The 21,541-nt window shown below is 53.4% G+C and overlaps 1 protein-coding gene across 1 annotated transcript in view; it reads left to right on the forward strand.

Annotated features, from left to right (window-relative positions):
- The window catches only part of LOC135328257 (maestro heat-like repeat-containing protein family member 2B), a 39,579-nt gene that overhangs the window by 11,570 nt on the left and 6,468 nt on the right, over positions 1-21,541 (forward strand). The window contains exons 3-6 of the mRNA XM_064511116.1: positions 19,611-19,733; positions 20,179-20,344; positions 20,765-20,863; positions 21,314-21,465. Coding sequence (XP_064367186.1) covers positions 19,611-19,733; positions 20,179-20,344; positions 20,765-20,863; positions 21,314-21,465 — 540 coding nt within the window. The remainder of the gene's footprint in view (positions 1-19,610; positions 19,734-20,178; positions 20,345-20,764; positions 20,864-21,313; positions 21,466-21,541) is intronic.

Genomic DNA, 21,541 nt, shown 5'->3' on the forward strand with positions numbered 1-21,541 from the left:
CCCTGCAGGAGTTTGGAGGCCTTGGGGAAATGCCCTAGCTAAGAGCTTGGGTGCTGATATACCACCTTCCAGGAATGGTTGGTAAGCTACTGTTCACTTGTGTGCCTAAAACAGCATGAAAGCCTTGGTTGAACTGAAATAAATGTTATGTAAAAACTGTGTGTGCTTAGCCACTGTAGCAGGGTCTGACCCTAGGGTTCTGCTGAGAAGTTCAAAGCCAAGTCAGAGTGAAAATGAGCATGTTTAATATCACATGTGCAGCATTTCCAGCTGGAGCTGGGTGCTGCTGAAGAGGGACCCTGAACAAAGAAATCCCTGGGCAATTGTAACTCTTCAGTCTAAGTTCTCCACCCCTTGTGTGGTAGTTGGGACTACCAGCAATACTCAGGTGTGGGGTCTTCCTGTTCCTCCTTGGGTCCTATTGCTGTCCCTAGGCAGGCTGTCTCTTTCCTCTTCTCTACTGCTGTGACTTGTGCTGAGGGATGTGCCTTTGTTCCTTGCTGGGTCCTGCCCTTGTCTCCCAAGGTCCTGAGGAGGAGGAGGTGGTAATTCCAGGCCACCCCAATGGACCCTGCCCCAGCAGGGAGAGGAGGCTTTGTTTCTCAAGGTCCTGATGCCCAGGGGCACAGGCCTTATTTCAAAGTCCTGACATCCTCCCTTTCAGAGTGTGAGGCACAGGAATGCAGACTGCTTGTGACTTCCTCCTCTTTCCAGCCTGAACCAGCTCTGGGGCCCTCTTTCAGCTAACATGATGAGTCACCTGAGTGTGGCTTAAGGCTTCAGCAAATCTAGCTGCTCCTGCTAAGCAAGTCTCTTAGCAGTTGTTCTAAGCAGCTACCCCTGGACAGCCCCAGTCCAGTGCTCTTTAACAGGAAATACTCCAGGTGTTGAGGTGTCAGAGAGTGGGTTGTGCCACTTGACCACTGAGGACAAAGCAAACAGTCTTTCCATGCTCTGCTTTTTCTGTTTGTGCAACAGTTTGTCACTTTCCCTTGATGCATGCTCTTAAGAGCTAAAGAGTGATGCTTCCAAGCAGGGAATCTGGGCCTGTTGCAAACAGGGCATGTCAGAGCCTTCCAGGTCTGTGGCTTCTGACTCCCTTCAGGGTTTTTCTTGCATGTCTCAAGAAGAGCCCTGAGAAGAAAAGAAGTCTTTATTTGTTGTTTCTGTGGAAAAAGAGCAAGTGTCCAAGTAAAACTAAGAAGGTGTTGCATGTGTTTGCTGCTTAGACTAGCTTTATGGGTGTGTAGAGTGAAGTGCTGTTTTGAAACTGCAGTGTAGGGTTTCCCCAGAGAGAACAAATGGAGCTGCTTGTTGTCTGAGGTGTCCCTGGCAGAGCTGATCACTTATTGAATAGGGTTATTTGGGAAGAGATGCTTGGTTTATTTTAAACTCTTTAAGACTTCATTTGATGCCCAGTGCTGCTGGTGCCCACAACACTGTTGTGTCCTTGTTGGGAATTGCTTCTGAGTCCCTTGGAGTGGGAGGGGAAATGGGGCAGGGACTGTGTCAGAGCAGCAAGTGGGAGCTGGAACTGGCACATGGCCTTCTTGCTCTGTAAGAGAAAACAGTCCTTTGAAGTTCCAGTTGTTGTCCCAACTGGAATGCAGGCACTGAAGGAGAGGAGTAAACAGTGGCCTGGAAGAGACCATCCAGGCTCTTCCTGAATGAGCAGTAGTTGGGGGTAGTTGCATTAGGATGTGCCATCTCTCTTAACTTTATGTTAAAATTAAAAGAGAGCAAGTCTAAGCAAATGCTTGTCAGCCAACAAGTGTCAACTAACAACAAAGCAGGAAAAGCCTCAGGCAGTGAAGAGCTCTTCTCCCATGCACAAGGTGTTTCCTGGGTTTTTTGGTCAGCAAACTGAATTGATTCAGGCCCTGGAGTGGAAACCCAATGTGGTGGGAACCCAGGTCTTGGCTCCAAGTCAAGGCAGGTGGTGAGGAAGGCCTTGGGAGTCAGGGTGCCCTGGGTCTGCTCCTGGGAGCTCCTCACAGCTGTAGCACAAGCAGATGCTGCCTCCAATTCTCCTGCCATGGAGGGGCTGGGGTGGGCAGGAAGGCAAGGAGGGGAGCCCTTGGCATGAGCCCTCAGAGTTGTCCCAGTGGGACCTGGTGCTTCTTGACTGCCCCAAAGCAGCAGGTCTGATCTGGTGCTGATTAACTAATTAAAACTGCCTGAATTTCCCTAACTGAAGGAGGGAAGGAAATGAGTGTGACCTCCCCCCCAACACCCCTTCCCATGATAATGGAGGAGGGACTGCTGTTTGTGCTCTGCCAGGGTGTGGATTTTCTCCCCTTCCTGGTTTTTGACAGCTGGTTTTGATGCTTTTTCTTCCCTGTTTTGGGGACAGTGCTTCTTGAGGCAGGTGGCTCCTTCCCAGAAGCTGCTGGTGAGGTTGCTGCTTTCCAGTGTCTCTAAGTGGGTGCTTGGAGCTTCTCAGCACTGTCCCCTCCCTGGGCACCTGTTGGTGTTACTCCCTCTTTTGCCCTAGGGGCCCTTTGCCTCAAGGCTGCCTTTGTCCTTCCAGGAGCTTCTGGAAGCTTCTGGGGCTGCCTGTGGGGCGGGGCTGCAGCTGATTGGTGGAGGGGTGGGGCTGGTGTGAGCTGGTGGGGGGGCTGTTGTGGGGGAGGGGGGAGTGACAGGAGCTGCCTCAGGGAGTGGGGGGGGCTTCCCCCAGGCTGCGGGGGGGCTGGGTGCCTCTTGCAGGGGGTGGCTGCCCCGGGCCGTGGGAACCCTGCTGTGCTGGAGGCAGTGGGTGGCTGGGGAGGAGGAGGTGGGGACACCAACCCCTTTGCAGAGCTCTGCTGAGGTCAGTGCCTGAGCCCGGGGGCAGGGCAGGAGGGACAGCTGGGGACAAGGCTGGTGAGAGGCCTGAGCTGGGGAGGCTGTGAGCTCCTGCCTCCCGGCAGCTGCAGCAGGGCTGCTTGTGCCTGCTGACCCGAGGGTCTGGGCAGGGCCCTGTGCCCAGTAGCTGAATGGGGCAACAAGCCCTGGTAGGACAGTTGGGAAAGCAGCTGGCTCTGCAAGGGGCTCATGCAGCTTTTGCATTTGGATGTGTGATGTGCTGAGGGGGAGCAGCAGGTGACAGTGCCTGGGGGCTCCTTTCAGCAGGCAGCAGTCCCCTGTCTTCCTGCCAGACATGCTGTCATGGCACAGGCATTGCTTGTTGGGGGCTTTTTTTCCTAGGCCCCGTGCTCTTTGGAGAGCCCTTTTTAGTCTTTCTCATGAGAGGTTGTGAAGCTTGATGGGCCTGAGATGTTAGTGGCTTGTCAGAGGAGCCATCCAGTGAGGTGAGTTGCTGCATGCTTTGAGTTTCCAGTCTCTGCCTAGTCCATTGACATGGGTGTTGATCACCCCAATGGGCTTGAATAAGCTTTGCTTGGAGGTACAACAGTGTAGTGATTGCCCCTGTGTTTCAGTATGTGGCATGCCAAGTCCTGTAGCTAATCACGGGGTACAATTGGGTTGACTCTGCTTTTCCCCTGCAGGTCTTAGAAGAGTGCTGTGTCTCATGAACATGGCAAGATGGGGTCTGCTCCCAAGGCAGACATAACTGGCATCCGAAGGCTGCCATCAAAAGCTGAAAAATGTACCTGGTATGTTGTCTGCCTCGTGTTGCTTTGACTTTTTAGACATGATAGAAGTCAAATAGGACTGCTTCAGAGACTGCCTAAAACTATTTTATCTGTCAAGGAGATTCCCCAACTGCCTTCTACTATAGGGTGTGTGCAGAAACTGAGTGGTGTGTAAAACTAGCCCTTACCAGCCCCCCAGGAGACTCCTGAGCTTAGGACAGTGTGTTTCAACATGACTGCTTTGTGAGCTCTTGTGAGCACAGTCCAAATCTCTCCTGAATGTAGTGGGGCCAGGAGGGACTTGTGGGAGGAGCAGGGGGTTAAGAGTGTTGCCCTTCTGGTGACAGCTGGAACAGAGGCTCAAAAGGAGAGCAAGGGCAGTTTGGGTGGTTTGAGAGGGGATGAATTATTTCCAGAGCTGCTGAGAATGAGTAGCCCTCTTGGGAGGGGGGAGTATTGGCAGGCAAGGCCCTATTTAAATCCTTTAGTACTGCTGAACTGTGTCTTAAAATCGTGTACAAGGTAAAGCCCTCGGGTAATAAGCAGAGAAATTGTCAGGCATGACACTAACCCTTGAGCATGGGGCTTCCCAAAGAGGCTCAGACCAGCAGTTGGTATTGCTCCAACAGTGTTAGGGAAGGTTAGGTTTGCTGCCCACCACAGCAGGGTCTGACCCTAGGTTCCTGCTGGGAAGTGTGGAGCCAAATCCAAGTGAATTAAATGAATTTTAATGGCATGTGTGCAGTGATTGCAGCTGGAGCTGGGTGCCTCTGGAAGGGGACCCTAAGGAAAGGAATCCCTGGGCAATTGTAGCCTTTGAATCCAAGGACTCCACCCCTCATGTGGTAGTTGGGACCAACAGTGATATTCAGCTCTGGGGTCTCCTGTTCCTTATTGGGTCTCATTGTTGTCCCTGGGCAGGCTGTTTCTTTCCTCATCTTTACTGGTGTGGTTTCTGCTGAGGGATGTGCCTTTGTTCCTTGTTGGGTCCCTCTGTCTCTCAAGGTCCTGAGGAGGAGGAGGTGGTTGCAGACCACAACTCTCCCTGCCCCAGCAGGGAGAGGAGGCTTTGTTTCTCGAGGTCCTGATGGCCAGCACAGGCCTTATTTCAGAGTTGTGACATCCTCCCTTCTGGAGTGTGAGACACAGGGATACAGACTGCTTGTGATGTCCTTGTCCTTCCAGCTGGAGCTGGCCCTGGGGCCTCTTTTCCTGAGCTGGATGCAAGTCCCTCCTGTTCTCTGAGTGTGGCCTAAGGCTTCAGCAAATTGAACTACTCATGCCAAGTGTTTATAGAAGTTGTGCTGGGCAGCTACCTCTAGACAGTTTCAGTTCAATGTTCTTTAGCAGTCCTCCCTTTGTTTTTATTAAGCATCCCTGCTAACACTTGAAACAGTCCTCAGTCTTCTGAGGCAGACTGTCACTTTCCATAATTTCATGTATAATATGGTTGTAAGTGATAGGCATGACACAGCTGAACTTAACTACTACTGGGTGCAGCAGGTGATTATAAATCCCTGTTGTGCTTGGTGACCATCCTAGGAGTGTTTCCCACCCATGATGGTCTCCATCCTTCCTTATCCTTTCTAAGACATGGTATCTCTTCTGTATCATGAGTGGTGAGAGTTCTTGTCCATTGTTTTGGATGCCTTCTAGCAGTTGATGCAGGTCATCATGTTGTAGTAGCTTTTTCACCAGTGTAAGATGTATTCCAGTGGGGGTAGGTAGTAAATTCTGAGTCAATGTATAATTAGATGGTAACAACTGTTAAGATCTAACAGGAGCTGAATGATTGAAGTTGCATCCCATAATTTTGGTCCAGTTATGAACACAAATATTTGAGTCACTACTTGTATTTGCAGCAATGGTGTCTATGAATATAAGACTGCCAAGGGTTCTCATACATGCCCGTCTCTTTCCAGTGTATGCAAGTACAGTTCAACTTGAACAGCCAAGTAAGAACACAGCATGGCAGTATGTGGCCTGTCCCACTTAGGTTCTGACTTGGATTTTTGTAGAAATGTTTTACCTAAAGCTTCATCCCCAGGGTGTCTGTCATGTGCCTGAATGTCAGATGGTACTGGCTGAAACCAGGGAGCCTGATTTTGTGAAGCCTTAAGCTGCTCCTGTAAAGCTAGTACATGTTGTGTCACTTGTTCATCTCTAACAGGCTGGTCTTAGCAGGGGTGTAAGGCCCTGGTATGGCTCAATGTCTCCCAAAGGGAATTTCTGCTGGTGTTGCCCCTCTGGGTTGTCATGGGGCATTTCAAACATCCCATAGAGCTAAGTTCAATGCCTCTGGCCATTTTAGAGCTCTGTGTGTGTGTGTGCATATTCCCCCCATCATGCTTGGGGATGGAGGCTAAGTCCTGCATTTCTGGTGCTCCCAGACAGGCCCCAGGGGCTCGTTTGGGGGCTCCAAAATGGAGGCTCATCCTGCAAGTCTGGGGCTCAAGCCCAGGCTTCTGGGACTGGTCTCAGAGCTCAGAAAGGGGGCTAGGTCCTGGGTTTGGGTGCTGGAGAGCAGGTTCAGGGGGCTGTATTGGGCCTTTGGCCCCTGCACCCCTCCGGCCCCTAAGCCCCTTCCGCCCCACGGCCCCATCAGCCCCTCCGCCCCCCGGGCCCCCTGCCCCTCCGCCCCCCTGCCCCTCCGCCCTCCGCCACTCCGCCCCTGCGCCCCTCCGCCACTGCGCCCTCCGGCACTCTGCCACACCACCCCTCCGCACTCCGCCCCTGTGCCACTCCACCCTGCGCCCTCCGCCCTTCCGCCCTCGGCCCTCTGGCCCCCGCACCTCCGCCCCCCGCACCTCCGCCCTTTCACCCTCCAACGTTCCGCCCTCCACCCTTCTTCCCTTCTGCCCTTCCACGCTCCGCCCCTCCGCCCTCCTGCCCCCCCACCCATTCCACCCTTTCCACCCTTCCGCCCCTCCAGCCTTCCGCCTCTTCCCCCCCTCTGCCCCTTCCACCCTGCCGCCTCATCCGCCCTGGAAGGGCCACGGCCACGGTGAAGCGGTGGAAAAAAGAGCCATGGCCATGGCCAGCTGGCGGGCCGAAGGAAGGGCCACGGCCAGGGTGGGCGGGCAGAAGGAAGGAAGGAAGGAAGGGCAGGCGGGCTACAGCCAGGGCGGGCGGAAGGAAGGAAGGAAGGTCCACGGCCAGGGCGGGCGGAAGGAAGGAAGGGCCAGGGCGGGCGGGCGGAAGGAAGGAAGGGCCACGGCCAGGGCGGGCGGGTGGGTGGGCGGAAGGAAGGAAGGAAGGGCCACGACCAGGGCAGGCGGGCGGAAGGAAGGGCCAGGGCGGGCGGGCGGGCGGAAGGAAGGGTCACGGCCAGGGCGGGCGGGCGGGCGGAAGGAAGGAAGGGCCACGGCCAGGGCGGGCGGACGGAAGGAAGGAAGGGCCACGGCCAGGGCGGGCGGGCGGAAGGAAGGGCCACGGCGCGGGCGGGCAGGCGGGCAGAAGGAAGGAAGGGCGGGCCACGGCCAGGGCGGGCGGGCAGAAGGAAGGGCGGGCCACGGCCAGGGCGGGCGGGCAGGCCGAAGGAAGGGCAGGCAGGCCACCACCAGGGCAGGTGGAAGGATGGGCGGGCCACCACCAGGGCGGGCGGGTGGAAGGAAGGAAGGGCAGGCGGGCCACCGCCAGGGCGGGCGGAAGGAAGGAAGGGCGGGCAGGCCCTCTCACTCCCTCATTCCCTCCCCCTCTCCCCCCACCTTTTCTTCTACCTGGGCACTTCCAGTTGAGTGCTTGGCCTCAAGCCAGGGCAAGTCTCTCACCAATTCAACAAGGCCCAAACAGCACCCCTGATTTTCAGCTAAGTTTTTGAGTATGGAATAGCAATAACCCAATCCCACCAAGAGTGCCTCTACTACAGAGTTACTATGACACACAGGACAGCATTCAGATCTAGGACACCCCCACTGACACCACTTTCCCTTCTCACCATAGTCTAATTCCAACAGATGCTTCTTCCCCTGGACAACAGCATGAAGTCACCACGGCTTCAAGTTGTTTTTAAAGCAGTTACACACCTAAAGGTACTACAGAAAGAGACAGGATAATCCTCGACAGAAAAAGACAAGCTAACAGTCCTTTCCCAAGCCAGGGCCCTCTAGGAAGGGAGCATTTCAACACCAGAAAGAGGACCAGAATGGGAGCAGTCCCTCTGCCTCAGCTTAGGAAGCCAGGGAGCAGTAAAAGCAAGAACTCAATTCTGTCCTCCAGAGCAAGGCCAGAGCTGGAGACAAGACAGAGTAGCTGGGAGCATTAGGTCTCATGCTTATGTTAGGTCTGTCCCTACGCCAAGCAGGACTCGTGGATGGTTAACTTCACTAGGCCTGTACATAACACTAGCCCTGCTCTGAGCTGCAGCCCTTAGCTTCCCTGCTACAGCAACCCCAGTGCTCCCTTGCTTGTCCACACAGGTAACTGGTTTCTGTCCCCCTCCCCACCCCCTTTGTGGCTGCGTAACTCCATACATCCACATGTCACATTAAATGGAAGGGGAGGACAGAGGCCAGGATTCCCTCATCAGCAAGGACACAGCCTGCACACATCCACCCACCAGCTCACAGCTCCAGTGCTGCCCTGCTGCAAAATTAAAGCAGGCCTCCCTTTGTGAGGACAGCAGTGAGACAGGAAACCATATATTCCACACCATTAACCCTCAAGTACACTTCCCTCTAACCAAGCTCCAGACTATCAAGCCTCTACAACCTGCAACAGTTGGGTTTCAGCTATTTCAGCTTAACACTGGATACACTGAACTATTTAGCAGCTTAACACCCTTGGCACATTTAACTTTCACACCCAGAGATTAGCCTGAGAGTGCAGCCACTTTATAGGTCAAACCCTCCCACAGTGGAGTCTAGCTTTTTCTTAAAAAGAAAAACCTTCACCCCCCTGAGACACTTTCAAAGCCATTTGTGGTTTTTTATATTGGTCTCTTCAGGGCAAGCATCTGAAGAGAAGCAGTGTCTGAAGACCCTGTCACACAACACTAAGACCTCCCAGTCACTGCTAGAACTCCTCCCCAGCACACCTCACTGTATCCCCCAGCTCTTACAGGTGCACCTCACTGGGACATGCCAGGTGAGGGTAACCACCTCACCACCCCCCTCCCCAGACCCCTTCACAGCTGGGACACTGAGTGGGTGGCATGCCCACTGCTAGTTACTGCTTGTAAAGCATTTCCATGTGACTACACTAATCCCAACACAAGCTTTGAGCTCACCACAAGAAAACCCTCTGTGTCATCAGACAGAATCCACAAGGAAATCCTGACTATCAACTAGTCAAGCATCTTGTAGTTCAGCAAGACAGGAACTCAATGAGCCTGGAGTTGAACAGTGCTGACCCCTCCAAAAGGCAAGCCTGCCAAGAGCCATGCTTTGCACTTTCAGCTACTTCCAGAGAAGCAAGACTCTGCACACTGGGCAGCACAGGGTGTCCTATCATTTTACCCTTGATGTGGTAGCTGGCCCCCTTCTGTGTCCTGGGGGCATAAGCCATGTCTTTAGCTAGGGCAGCAGCAGCTCAGGCTTTTGAAGCCCAGAGACTGCAGCAGAGCTCTCCTGCAGCTGCTTCTCTCTTCTCAGCTGCAGCACTCCACATGCCTTTGGAGAGCTCCAGAGAGAAACAAGAGCATCCAAAGGTGTTACAAGACAACCCTGAGAAGCTCAGAAAGAATGTCTGAAGTAGGTACATTTGGATAACTTCTATCTTAGCTAGAAGTTGCTTAGCATGAGTAGCTAAATTTGCTGAAGCCTTAGGCCGCGCTCCTAGTTCGGTAAGAAAGGGCCTCAGAGCTGGTGCAGGCTGGAAAGATGAGGGAGTTACAAGCAGCCTGCATTCCTGTGCCCCACTCTCCGAAAGGGAGGATGTCAAGGCTGAGAAATAAGGCCTGTTTGGGTGCCAGGACCTTGGGAAGCAAAGCCTCCTCTCACTGTTGAAAACAGTGCTGATTAAGGGGTCTGGATTATGTCCTCTTCCTCAGGACCTTGGGAGATAACACCTATTGACCTAGCTGGGGCAGTGTTAACTGATCAGGACCTTGAGAAGCAGGGGTGGGACCCAGGGAATGAAGAAATCACTAACCAATCACTGTAAAAGGGAAAGTCGCAAATCTGGCAATTTGTGTGTATAAATGCTACTTGAAAAGTTGGGGGGGTGTGCTTGATTTGTGGGAAACCACTGAGCACCCAGGCTCGCGCAACTCTGAAATAAACAAATGTCTCTCCTGAGTGTGTAATTATTGGCTTATTGCACACCGGGCAACAAATCCGCTTTTCAGACAACAAAGGGAGCTGGAAAGAGAGGAGACACTCATTTCTCCTCAAAACATAGCACTGCCAAGCATCTGCCAAACATGGCTGTGAAGCTATCTGACCAAACTTGGGAGGTCTTTGAACACTTTGTGTTTTGTCTCTCATTCTTCTCTGCTAGGCTTGATTACAACAACACTGCTTAATTTAAGCTTGAAGCATGAAGATTTCTTGAGAAGACCTGCCTTAAGTACTGGGACATTTGGAAAAACACTCTCACCTCCATCTCAGAAGGCACAGGCATAGTCAAGGAATGACTCTGACCCAACTCTGTCATAGGAACTGGGTTTTGTGGTCAGAAAACAATGCTTTTGAAGAACTCCCTCCTGAGCTGGTCATCTAAGCATCTTTCACAGCCTCCCCACCTTCTTCCCCCCTCCCCCCAGCATAAAATAGCCTTTCCTGCAAGATAAGGAGAGGCAATAAACAAGCTGCATGAAAGAGGAATTCAAGCCCTTTCAGCTGCAGGGATTCTACATCTGACCAGCTCCTTTGATTTCACACTTTTTGCTTTCCAAGAAATGAGACTGGGAGTTTTCAAGCTTCTCCTGGTGGGGCACTCTTCCCATTTAAAGAGAGCAGCCCAAGAAGCATCCTACCAGAAGCTGAAGGGCACAGCTTTTCAACAGGGACTCCTCAGGAGATCAGAAGTATTAGCCCCTCAAATCACAGAGTAACTCCTAGCAAGGAGCACTCAACCCTAGTTACATACTTACCTCCTAAGGAACAGGAAACACAGCAGGACTCCAGGAACAAACACAAGCTTACAAGCCTGGGTGATCCAAACACACACAGACACACAGTCAGCCTTTGCACACCTACAGCCCTACAATGCCAGGGCACCACAGCAACTTTAAGAGTCACCTCACACAGAGCTCCACACAGCATAAAACAGAGACAAACAACTAAACAGACCATGCACAAGCACCACCCTAGAGACCCAGCCCCCAAAACACACTCACCCTGCAAAACAAAAACAAAAACAAAAACAAACACACACACACACACACACACACACACACACACACACACACACACACACACACACACACACACACTCACTCACTCACTCACTCACTCACTCACTCTCCCAGGGCACCCAGCAGGAACAAGCACCCCCTCACCAAGCTTAAATGCAGCCCTCTGGCCAATGGGTAGAGGACAGGTGGGTGGAAGCCCCAGCTGATTCTGGTCAGGGAAGCCACAGCTGAGCCTGGTCAGGGCAATTAAGGCCTCCTGCTGCACCAAGGGCCCTAGTGCCATAGCAAGAAAGCTCTTCCATGTGAAAAGTGACAGTCCCTTGGAACACCTCACATGGAAGCAAAGCTTAACCATGACAATTTTGTTAGGTGGGTATATCATACCCACATATATACGTGTCACCTGCCCCCAAAGGCCTTTGATACGATGGTAGTGAAAGCCTTCTTTGAATACCTGCTAGCGTTTGATGTTGAGAACCTTCCCAACACTTCCAAGAAGCTGTACCTGCCTAGATGTGCAGCGCGAGCATACAGGAATCCTTCTCCTGCAGGTGTCATGTATCTTGCTATCTGTGGCTCAAGCATTCCCAGCACCAGAGGTGGTGCCTCTGCATTTCACATCCCTCACAGATTTTTCTTTCCTGAGAGTTTGTCCAGGCTTTTTTGGAGCCCATGTGAACTGTTCACATCCAGCCAGAAATTCCAGCGCCTATTTATGCATTATGTGAAGAAACATCTCTTGCATGCTTTGGGCCTGGCCCTTGCTAGCACTGCTTAGGGGCTTTTTTTAGTCCCTACAACGCAAGAAGCAGAAAACATTCCCCAGTCATTTTCCTCTCTTGCAGAATCTTTTGGCGTTTCCTCAGCAAACTACCTAAAACTCCAGCACCAGCTGGAGCTGGGTGCTGCTGAAGAGGGACCCTGAACAAAGAAATCCCTGGGCAATTGTAACTCTTCAGTCTAAGTTCTCCACCCCTTGTGTGGTAGTTGGGACCACCAGCAATACTCAGGTGTGGGGTCTTCCTGTTCCTCCTTGGGTCCCATTGGTGTCCCTAGGCAGGCTGTCTCTTCCCTTCTCTTTGCTGCTGTGACTTGTGCTGAGGGACGTGCCTTTGTTCCTTGTTGGGTCCTGCCCTTGTCTCCCAAGGTCCCGAGGAGGAAGAGGTGGTAATTCCAGACCACAGGAACTACCCCTGCCCCAGCAGGGACAGGAGGCTTTGTTTCTCAAGGTCCTGATGGCCAGCACAGGCCTTATTTCAAAGTCCTGACATCCTCCCTTTCAGAGTGTGAGGCATGGGAATGCATGTCAGAGCCTTCTAGTGCTGTGGCTTCTGACTCCCTTCAGGATTATTTGGGAAGAGATGCTTGGTGTGTGTTAAACTCTCTTAAAGCAAGGCTTCATTTAATGCCCCGTGCTGCTGGTGCCCACAACACAGTTGTGTCCTTGTTGGGAATTGCTTCTGAGTCCCTCGGAGTGAGAGGGGAAATGGAGCAGGGACTGTGTCAGAGCAGCAAGTGGGAGCTGGAACTGGCACATGGCCTTCTTGCTCTGTAAGAGAAAACAGTCCTTTGAAGTTCCTGTTGTTGTCCCAACTGGAATGCAGGCACTGAAGGAGAGGAGTAAACAGTGGCCTGGAAGAGACCATCCAGGCTCTTCCCGAATGAGCAGTAGTTGGGGGTAGTTGCATTAGGATGTGCTATCTCTTTTAGCCTTATGTTGATTTAAAAGAGAGCAAGTCTAAGCAAATGCTTGTCAGCCAACAAGTGTCAACTAACAACAAAGCAGGAAAAGCCTCAGGCAGTGAAGAGCTCTTCTCCCATGCACAAGGTGTTTCCTGGGTTTTTTGGTCAGCAAACTGAATTGATTCAGGCCCTGGAGTGGAAACCCAATGTGGTGGGAACCCAGGTCTTGGCTCCAAGTCAAGGCAGGTGGTGAGGAAGGCCTTGGGAGTCAGGGTGCCCTGGGTCTGCTCCTGGGAGCTCCTCACAGCTGTAGCACAAGCAGATGCTGCCTCCAATTCTCCTGCCATGGAGGGGCTGGGGTGGGCAGGAAGGCAAGGAGGGGAGCCCTTGGCATGAGCCCTCAGAGTTGTCCCAGTGGGACCTGGTGCTTCTTGACTGCCCCAAAGCAGCAGGTCTGATCTGGTGCTGATTAACCAATTAAAACTGCCTGAATTTCCCTAACTGAAGGAGGGAAGGAAATGAGTGTGACCTCCCCCCCAACACCCCTTCCCATGATAATGGAGGAAGGACTGCTGTTTGTGCTCTGCCAGGGTGTGGATTTTCTCCCCTTCCTGGCTTTTGACAGCTGGTTTTGATGCTTTTTCTTCCCTGTTTTGGGGACAGTGCTTCTTGAGACAGGGGGCTCCTTCTCAGAAGCTGTTTTCCAGTGTCTCTAAGTGGGTGCTTGGAGCTTCTCAGCACTGTCCCCTCCCTGGGCACCTCTTGGTGTTACTCCCTCTTTTGCCCTAGGGGCCCTTTGCCTCAGGCTGCCTTTCTCCTTCCAGGAGCTTCTGGAAGCTTCTGGGGCTGCCTGTGGGGCGGGGCTGCAGCTGATTGGTGGAGGGGTGGGGCTGGTGTGAGCTGGTGTGAGGGCTGTTGTGGGGGAGGGGGGAGTGACAGGAGCTGCCTCAGGGAGTGGGGGGGCTTCCCCCAGGCTGCGGGGGGGCTGGGTGCCTCTTGCAGGGGGTGACTGCCCCGGGCCGTGGGAGCCCTGCTGTGCTGGAGGCAGTGGGTGGCTGGGGAGCAGGAGCTGGGGCTGTGCAGCACCAGGGGGGAGGAGCTGGGGACACCAGCCCCTTTGCAGAGCTCTGCTGAGGTCAGTGCCTGAGCCCGGGGGCAGGGCAGGAGGGACAACTGGGGACAAGGCTGGTGAGAGGCCTGAGCTGGGGAGGCTGTGAGCTCCTGCCTCCCGGCAGCTGCAGCAGGGCTGCTTGTGCCTGCTGACCCGAGGGTCTGGGCAGGGCCCTGTGCCCAGTAGCTGAATGGGGCAACAAGCCCTGGTAGGACAGTTGGGAAAGCAGCTGGCTCTGGAAGGAGCTCGTGCAGCTTTTGCATTTGGATGTGTGATGTGCTGAGGGGGAGCAGCAGGTGACAGTGCCTGGGGGCTCCTTTCAGCAGGCAGCAGTCCCCTGTCTTCCTGCCAGACATGCTGTCATGGCACAGGCATCGCTTGTTGGGGGCTTTTTCCTGGGCCTCGTGCTCTTTGGAGAGCCCTTTTTAGTCTTTCTCATGAGAGGTTGTGAAGCTTGATGGGCCTGAGATGTTAGTGGCTTGTCAGAGGAACCATCCAGTGAGGTGAGTTGCTGCATGCTTTGAGTTTCCAGTCTCTGCCTAGTCCATTGACATGGGTGTTGATCACCCCAATGGGCTTGAATAAGCTTTGCTTGGAGGTACAACAGTGTAGTGATTGCCCCTGTGTTTCAGTATGTGGCATGCCAAGTCCTGTAGCTAATCACGGGGTACAATTGGATTGACTGCTTTTCCCCTGCAGGTCTTAGAAGAGTGCTGTGTCTCATGAACATGGCAAGATGGGGTCTGCTCCCAAGGCAGACATAACTGGCATCCGAAGGCTGCCATCAAAAGCTGAAAAATGTACCTGGTATGTTGTCTGCCTCGTGTTGCTTTGACTTTTTAGACATGATAGAAGTCAAATAGGACTGCTTCAGAGACTGCCTAAAACTATTTTATCTGTCAAGGAGATTCCCCAACTGCCTTCTACTATAGGGTGTGTGCAGAAACTGAGTGGTGTGTAAAACTAGCCCTTACCAGCCCCCCAGGAGACTCCTGAGCTTAGGACAGTGTGTTTCAACATGACTGCTTTGTGAGCTCTTGGAGCACAGTCCAAATCTCTCCTGAATGTAGTGGGGCCAGGAGGGACTTGTGGGAGGAGCAGGGGGTTAAGAGTGTTGCCCTTCTGGTGACAGCTGGAACAGAGGCTCAAAAGGAGAGCAAGGGCAGTTTGGGTGGTTTGAGAAGGGATGAATTATTTCCAGAGCTGCTGAGAATGAGTAGCCCTCTTGGGAGGGGGGAGTATTGGCAGGCAAGGCCCTATTTAAATCCTTTAGTACTGCTGAACTGTGTCTTAAAATCATGTACAAGGTAAAGCCCTCGGGTAATAAGCAGAGAAATTGTCAGGCATGACACTAACCCTTGAGCATGGGGCTTCCTAAAGAGGCTCAGACCAGCAGTTGGTATTGCTCCAACAGTGTTAGGGAAGGTTAGGTTTGCTGCCCACCACAGCAGGGTCTGACCCTAGGTTCCTGCTGGGAAGTGTGGAGCCAAATCCAAGTGAATGAAATGAATTTTAATGGCATGTGTGCAGTAATTGCAGCTGGAGCTGGGTGCCTCTGGAAAGGGACCCTAAGGAAAGGAATCCCTGGGCAATTGTAGCCTTTGAATCCAAGGTCTCCACCCCTCATGTGGTAGTTGGGACCAACAGTGATATTCAGCTCTGGGGTCTCCTGTTCCTTATTGGGTCTCATTGTTGTCCCTGGGCAGGCTGTTTCTTTCCTCATCTTTACTGGTGTGGTTTCTGCTGAGGGATGTGCCTTTGTTCCTTGTTGGGTCCCTCTGTCTCTCAGGGTCCTGAGGAGGAGGAGGTGGTTGCAGACCACAACTCTCCCTGCCCCAGCAGGGAGAGGAGGCTTTGAAATAAGGCCTGTGCTGGCCATCAGGACCTTGAGAAACAGCGTTGTGACATCCTCCCTTCTGGAGTGTGAGACACAGGGGTACAGACTGCTTGTGATGTCCTTGTCCTTCCAGCTGGAGCTGGCCCTGGGGCCTCTTTTCCTGAGCTGGATGCAAGTCCCTCCTGTTCTCTGAGTGTGGCCTAAGGCTTCAGCAAATTGAACTACTCATGCCAAGTGTTTATAGAAGTTGTGCTGGGCAGCTACCTCTAGACAGTTTCAGTTCAATGTTCTTTAGCAGTCCTCCCTTTGTTTTTATTAAGCATCCCTGCTAACACTTGAAACAGTCCTCAGTCTTCTGAGGCAGACTGTCACTTTCCATAATTTCATGTATAATATGGTTGTAAGTGATAGGCATGACACAGCTGAACTTAACTACTACTGGGTGCAGCAGGTGATTATAAATCCCTGTTGTGCTTGGTGACCATCCTAGGAGTGTTTCCCACCCATGATGGTCTCCATCCTTCCTTATCCTTTCTAAGACATGGTATCTCTTCTGTATCATGAGTGGTGGGAGTTCTTGTCCATTGTTTTGGATGCCTTCTAGCAGTTGATGCAGGTCATCATGTTGTAGTAGCTTTTTCACCAGTGTAAGATGTATTCCAGTGGGGGTAGGTAGTAAATTCTGAGTCAATGTATAATTAGATGGTAACAACTGTTAGATCTTAACAGGAGCTGAATGATTGAAGTTGCATCCCATAATTTTGGTCCAGTTATGAACACAAATATTTGAGTCACTACTTGTATTTGCAGCAGTGGTGTCTATGAATATAAGACTGCCAAGGGTTCTCATACATGCCCGTCTCTTTCCAGTGTATGCAAGTACAGTTCAACTTGAACAGCCAAGTAAGAACACAGCATGGCAGTATATGGCCTGTCCCACTTAGGTTCTGACTTGGGTTTTTGTAGAAATGTTTTACCTAAAGCTTCATCCCCAGGCTGTCTGTCATGTGCCTGAATGTCAGATGGTACTGGCTGAAACCAGGGAGCCTGATTTTGTGAAGCCTTAAGCTGCTCCTGTAAAGCTAGTACATGTTGTGTCACTTGTTCATCTCTAACAGGCTGGTCTTAGCAGGGGTGTAAGGCCCTGGTATGGCTCAATGTCTCCCAAAGGGAATTTCTGCTGGTGTTGCCCCTCTGGGTTGTCATGGGGCATTTCAAACATCCCATAGAGCTAAGTTCAATGCCTCTGGCCATTTTAGAGCTCTGTGTGTGTGTGTGTGCATATTCTTGCTATTTTTTCTTTTAATGTTCTGTTCATTCTTTCTACTTGTCCTGCAAACTGTGGGTGATAAGGGATATGCAGGTTTCTCTCTCTCCCTAGGGATGTGTATAGTTGCTTGATTATGTTTGCTGTGAAATGGGTAGCCCTGTGTGACTGCATTGCTTCTGGAACCCCATATCTGGGTAGGATTTCTTTTAGTTAGGTTTTTACCACCCCTCCTGCCTCAGCCTTTCTTGTTGGGAAGTCCTCTCCCCAGTCTGATGACTGATCTATCACTGACAAGTGTTTCTACCCATTGGTGGATGGCATATCCGCGAGGTCTAGTTGTAGCCTTTGAAAAGGGAAGGAGGCCCACGGTTGTCCCCCTAACTCTGAGGTTGGTTTGCTGCTGGAGACCTTTTGGCAGGTTGGGCAGCTATCAGTTATTCTTTCTGCAGCTGCATAAATTCCTGGTTTGGCCCACGCTTTCTGTGTCTGGTTAGCTACTGCCTGGGCTCCCCCATGAGCTTTATCATTAAACCACCTAGCTACAGTAATTACTTTGTTGGGGTGGGTAGAATGTTTTCCCCCAAGTGTCCATATTCTATTGTCATTTTGTTTTTTCCCATTGTTTCTTCTCTGCTCCTGAGCAGTCCTTTTCGTGCATGGTTTTGGGGTGTATTAAATTCAGCCATTCACTCTGGTTCCTGATTGGAGCTGCAACCACACAGTCTCTCAAAGGTTGTTGGGCTGCAGCCTTTGCAGTGGTGTTGGCTAAAGCATTTCCTTTCCTAATTTCTGTAGTGTCCTTAGTACGGACTGGGCAGTGCATCACAGCAATTTCTTCAGGCAGCTGGACTGACTCTAGCAAATCGCGTGGTTTCTTCTCCATTAGCCACTTTCTTTCCTGACTATGTGAAAAGTCCTTGTTCTTTCCAAAACATCCCAGTTGCATGACATACCCCAAAGGCATATTGAGAGCTGGTGTAGATGATGACTTGCTTTCCTTTTCCCAGGTGCGCTGCCTGTGTCAAGGCTACTAGTTCTGCTCCTTGCACACTCATTTGTGTGAGAAGCGGTTCAGCCTCTATCACTTGTTCCTGGCTGACTACAGCATACCCAGTTTGTCGCTGTCTGTGCAGCTAGTAGGATGAGCCCATCTACAAATAGAACTAGATCTGAGTTTTGCAAAGGAACATCAGTTAAAGGGGTTGTTGGCTTACTCGAAGTGTGCATTACCTGCTCATGTTGGACATGTTTCTCTCCATCATCAGGCAGAGGTATTAGGGCTGCTGCATTCAAGGCATTGCCTCTTTTCAAGACTACATGATCTGCCATGAGGAGGATCAATTCATATCTGTGTGCCTGTTGTGGCAACAATGCTTGGGTTGCATGTTGTTTTAGCAGTATCTCCCCTTTGTGTGGGACAAACAGTTACAGGGTGTCCCAGAATGGGAGGGTGGCTGCTCTCCACTAGTGCTGCTGCCACAGATTTGGTGCAGGCTGGTGCCCCTGCTGCAGCCTAATCTAGTTGAGCAGAATAACATGCTACTGGTCTCTGGTGGGGTCCTAATTCTTGCATTATTACTCTGCTGGCAATCCCCTTAGGTCCATATATGTACAAATCGAAGGGCTTTGTCTAATCTGGGAGCTGGACAGCAGGTGCAGATGCCAAAGCTCCTTTCATAGTGCTGAAAGCTTGCTCTCTTTTGGGGCCCTGTGCAATGGGTTCTGCTTCTTCATTCTGGGTTGCCTCTGCCAGGGGTTTTGTTAATTCTCCCAACCCAGGAATCCATGGTGTGCAAAATCCCCCAGCTGCAAGGAATCCTTGCAACTGTTTCTTTGTTCCTGGAGGTGGGAGATTTATTACAGCATCTCCTCTTTCTGGGTCTAGTAGTTGTTGCCCTTATTTCAGAATGAGCCCCAAGTATTCTACTTCCTTTTGACACAGCTGGAGACTAGATGGAGATGCCTGGTGACAGTTTTCTGCCAAAGCAGTGCAGAGATGTACAGAGTCTATTAGACAGGTATCTTCATCTCTACTTGCTATCAGCAAGTCATCTACATACTACACTAGAGCTAATGTGGATTACCCCCAGTAATTTGATATCCTTTACATCCTTCTCCAGTATTTGTGGAAAAAAGGGGTGGGAGACCCTGTGAAACTTGGTGGGAGGTGTGTCCATGTTAATTGTTGCCCTTTCCCTGTAAAAGCAAATAAGGGTTGGCTACTTTGTTGGCTGCAAACTCTTGGAGCATGGTCTGGGGTACTAGGATCTGCTAGTGAGAGTGTCACCTTTGGTGGGGTTCCCTTCCTCCCTCCTTTCTGGCTTGAATGCTCCTGTGCCCATGCCCAGTTATCCCAAATGGACCAGTAATCTGTTTGAGCTGGAAACCTCTCTTCTAGATGATGTTGCAGGAAAGCTACTGTTTCCTCATCAGAAGTCCCTTCTGCTGGCCACTGTTGTGCTGGATTACCATCTGTTGCGAAGGGCCACTCTTCCTGCCATAATGTAACTGTGTGCCTTTTTGACAAGCCAACTGTACCATCAGTCTTTTACAATTTTCCTGTGCCTCAGCTAAGGGCATCCCCTTCTCCCTGCCAGGTACATTCCCCATTGCCTGGGTGATGCCTTGTGCCACGCGGGGTTTATCCTGCATCTCAGAAACACTTTCCAGGGAAGTTGCTGCCCCGACTGGTTTCTCTGCCTAGATACTGAGAAGGGAGGTGATGCGGAGACACCATTTTGCAGGTGCTACAGGGCCCATGTCTGCAGCTCTGGGACTCCCTGGCAATAAGGAAAAGCAAGGCCAACCTGTTCCTTTCTGGGCTGCGTCCCCAGGGCGACAGAGCGGAGATCTACCGAGAGCTGGAGAGAGTCTTGCAGGGCGATGACGGCCGCGTGCAGAGCGCTGTCCTGGCCAGAGTGATCGCAGCGGCCTCGAGGGACATGAGAGTGGCGCAGGTGAGCTGCTCCTCTCTGAAGGCAGCCAGAGGCGCCTGGCTAGAGCCGGGTTTGGTAAAATGTAGGAGGGCTCTGAGGACCTGTGTCTAGCACTAAGCCCTGTCAGAGGCTCCCAGACCCCCTGTGACAGCTCCTTCCCCGCGGATGCGGCTCCGCGATAGCAAAGGCCGTATCCAGCCCTGCTGCAGAGGGAGCGCAGAGCAGGAGCAGCTGCCTGTGCCAGCGGCGCCTGCGCCCAGGGCTGGTGGCGGAGCTGGGACGTGCAGGGCCACGATTTCTGCACCAGCAAGTGTTTCCTGGAGGCAGAGGCCTTGGGGACTCATCGCTGCAGTGGATTTGGGGGGCGATACCTGGAGCTGTGCGGGGAGGTGGCCAAGGCAGGAACCGAGAGCTGGAGGCAGGCGATCGCTGCCGGCGCCTTCAGCCTTTCTCCCGCTCTCGCCAGGGTGTGACGGAGGAGGTGCGGATGGCCGCCAGCGACGTCCTGGTGGCTCTGGCCCACTCCCACTTTGATAGCGTCATGTACGAGCTGCAGTGCCACCTGAGGGCCCTGGGAGAGATCTCCGAGGACCTCGTGTTCATCACCTTGGGCAAGCTGGCCAGCAGCTACGGTAGGGCCCGTCAGCCTCTGGCTCGGGGCTGTGGTCTGCGGTACCCGGGAGAAGGGATCTTCCCCGATCTCCCCAAAATGTTCCATGCTGAACCGGAGGCTGCAAGGTTTCGGTGCCCCTCGCTGACTGCCGGGGCTGGCTCTGCCCCCGCCGCCCTCCCAGGCCCCCTGAAGGGCTGCCCCGCACCCCACTTGGGGCAGGCACCAGCACCCCATCGAGTCCCGCCAAGCCGTCCCCATGCCGGGGCCTGCCCCAGCCCCTGGGGCAGCTCTGGTGCCCCCCTGGCCCCCCGGCGCATCGCCAGGGGCCCAGCAGCCTGGGGGCTCCCCCCGCCGTGCTGCCCCGGGGCTCCCCCGCGCGCTGTCCCGGCTCCCAGTGATGACGGCCGCTCTCTGCGCCTCTGCCCTGCCCTCTCTGCAGCCCTGCGGTGCGTCCCCTTCGTGGGCATGACGCTCTTCGCCCTGCGCACGATGCTGAGCCAGGTGGGGAGCAGCCGGACCCTGCGCGCCGTCTGCAGCGGTGAGTGTCGGCCCCGCGGGCAGGGGCAGGGCCGGGGCAGCCTCGGCGCCTCTGCTGCTGTGCTTTGCTCCCGGTGCGACCTGCCGGGCTCTGAGCTCTGCCCCGGCTCCCTCCCGCCTGCTGCGTGCAGGGCGGGCTGGTTTTGGGGGGTTTTGGGAGAGAGGGCGAGTGTTTGGGACGGCTGGGGCAGGGACGCAGGGGGAAGCACAGGAAGGGAACACGGCTGGGAGGAGGAGGAGGAGGAGGTGTGATGGGGAGGAGGAGAGCAACAGCGCAGCGTTTCCATCAGGGCATCTCCGAGCACCGCGCGGCTTGTGCCTGGGGCCGGACCCGGTCTCGGATGGAGCCGCGGCGAGCGGGGGGCTGCGGCCGAGGGCAGGCTGGGGCGGCAGAGCAAGGTCTCGTCCCCGCCACAGGCTCTGCCCTGATCCTTCTGCCCTCTCGCCGCAGTCCTGGAGCAGTGGTCGAAGGCCGTGAACACCTACCTGGGCGCCTGGGAGCAATGCAGCTTCCCGCGCATGGGGCAGGCCCAGCTCTGCAGCAGCGTTTCCCCGCTCTTCCACCATGTGGTGGGGAGCTGGCTGGGCTGCGAGGAGGAGGAGGTGAGAGCGGCTGCCGTGCCGGCCCCGCGATTCCAGGGGCCTTTGGGCGGGGCCGGGGTGGGGATGTGCCCTCTCC

Source organism: Dromaius novaehollandiae, chromosome 4 (assembly GCF_036370855.1).
Source record: "Dromaius novaehollandiae isolate bDroNov1 chromosome 4, bDroNov1.hap1, whole genome shotgun sequence".
NCBI classification, from domain to species: Eukaryota; Metazoa; Chordata; class Aves; order Casuariiformes; family Dromaiidae; genus Dromaius; species Dromaius novaehollandiae.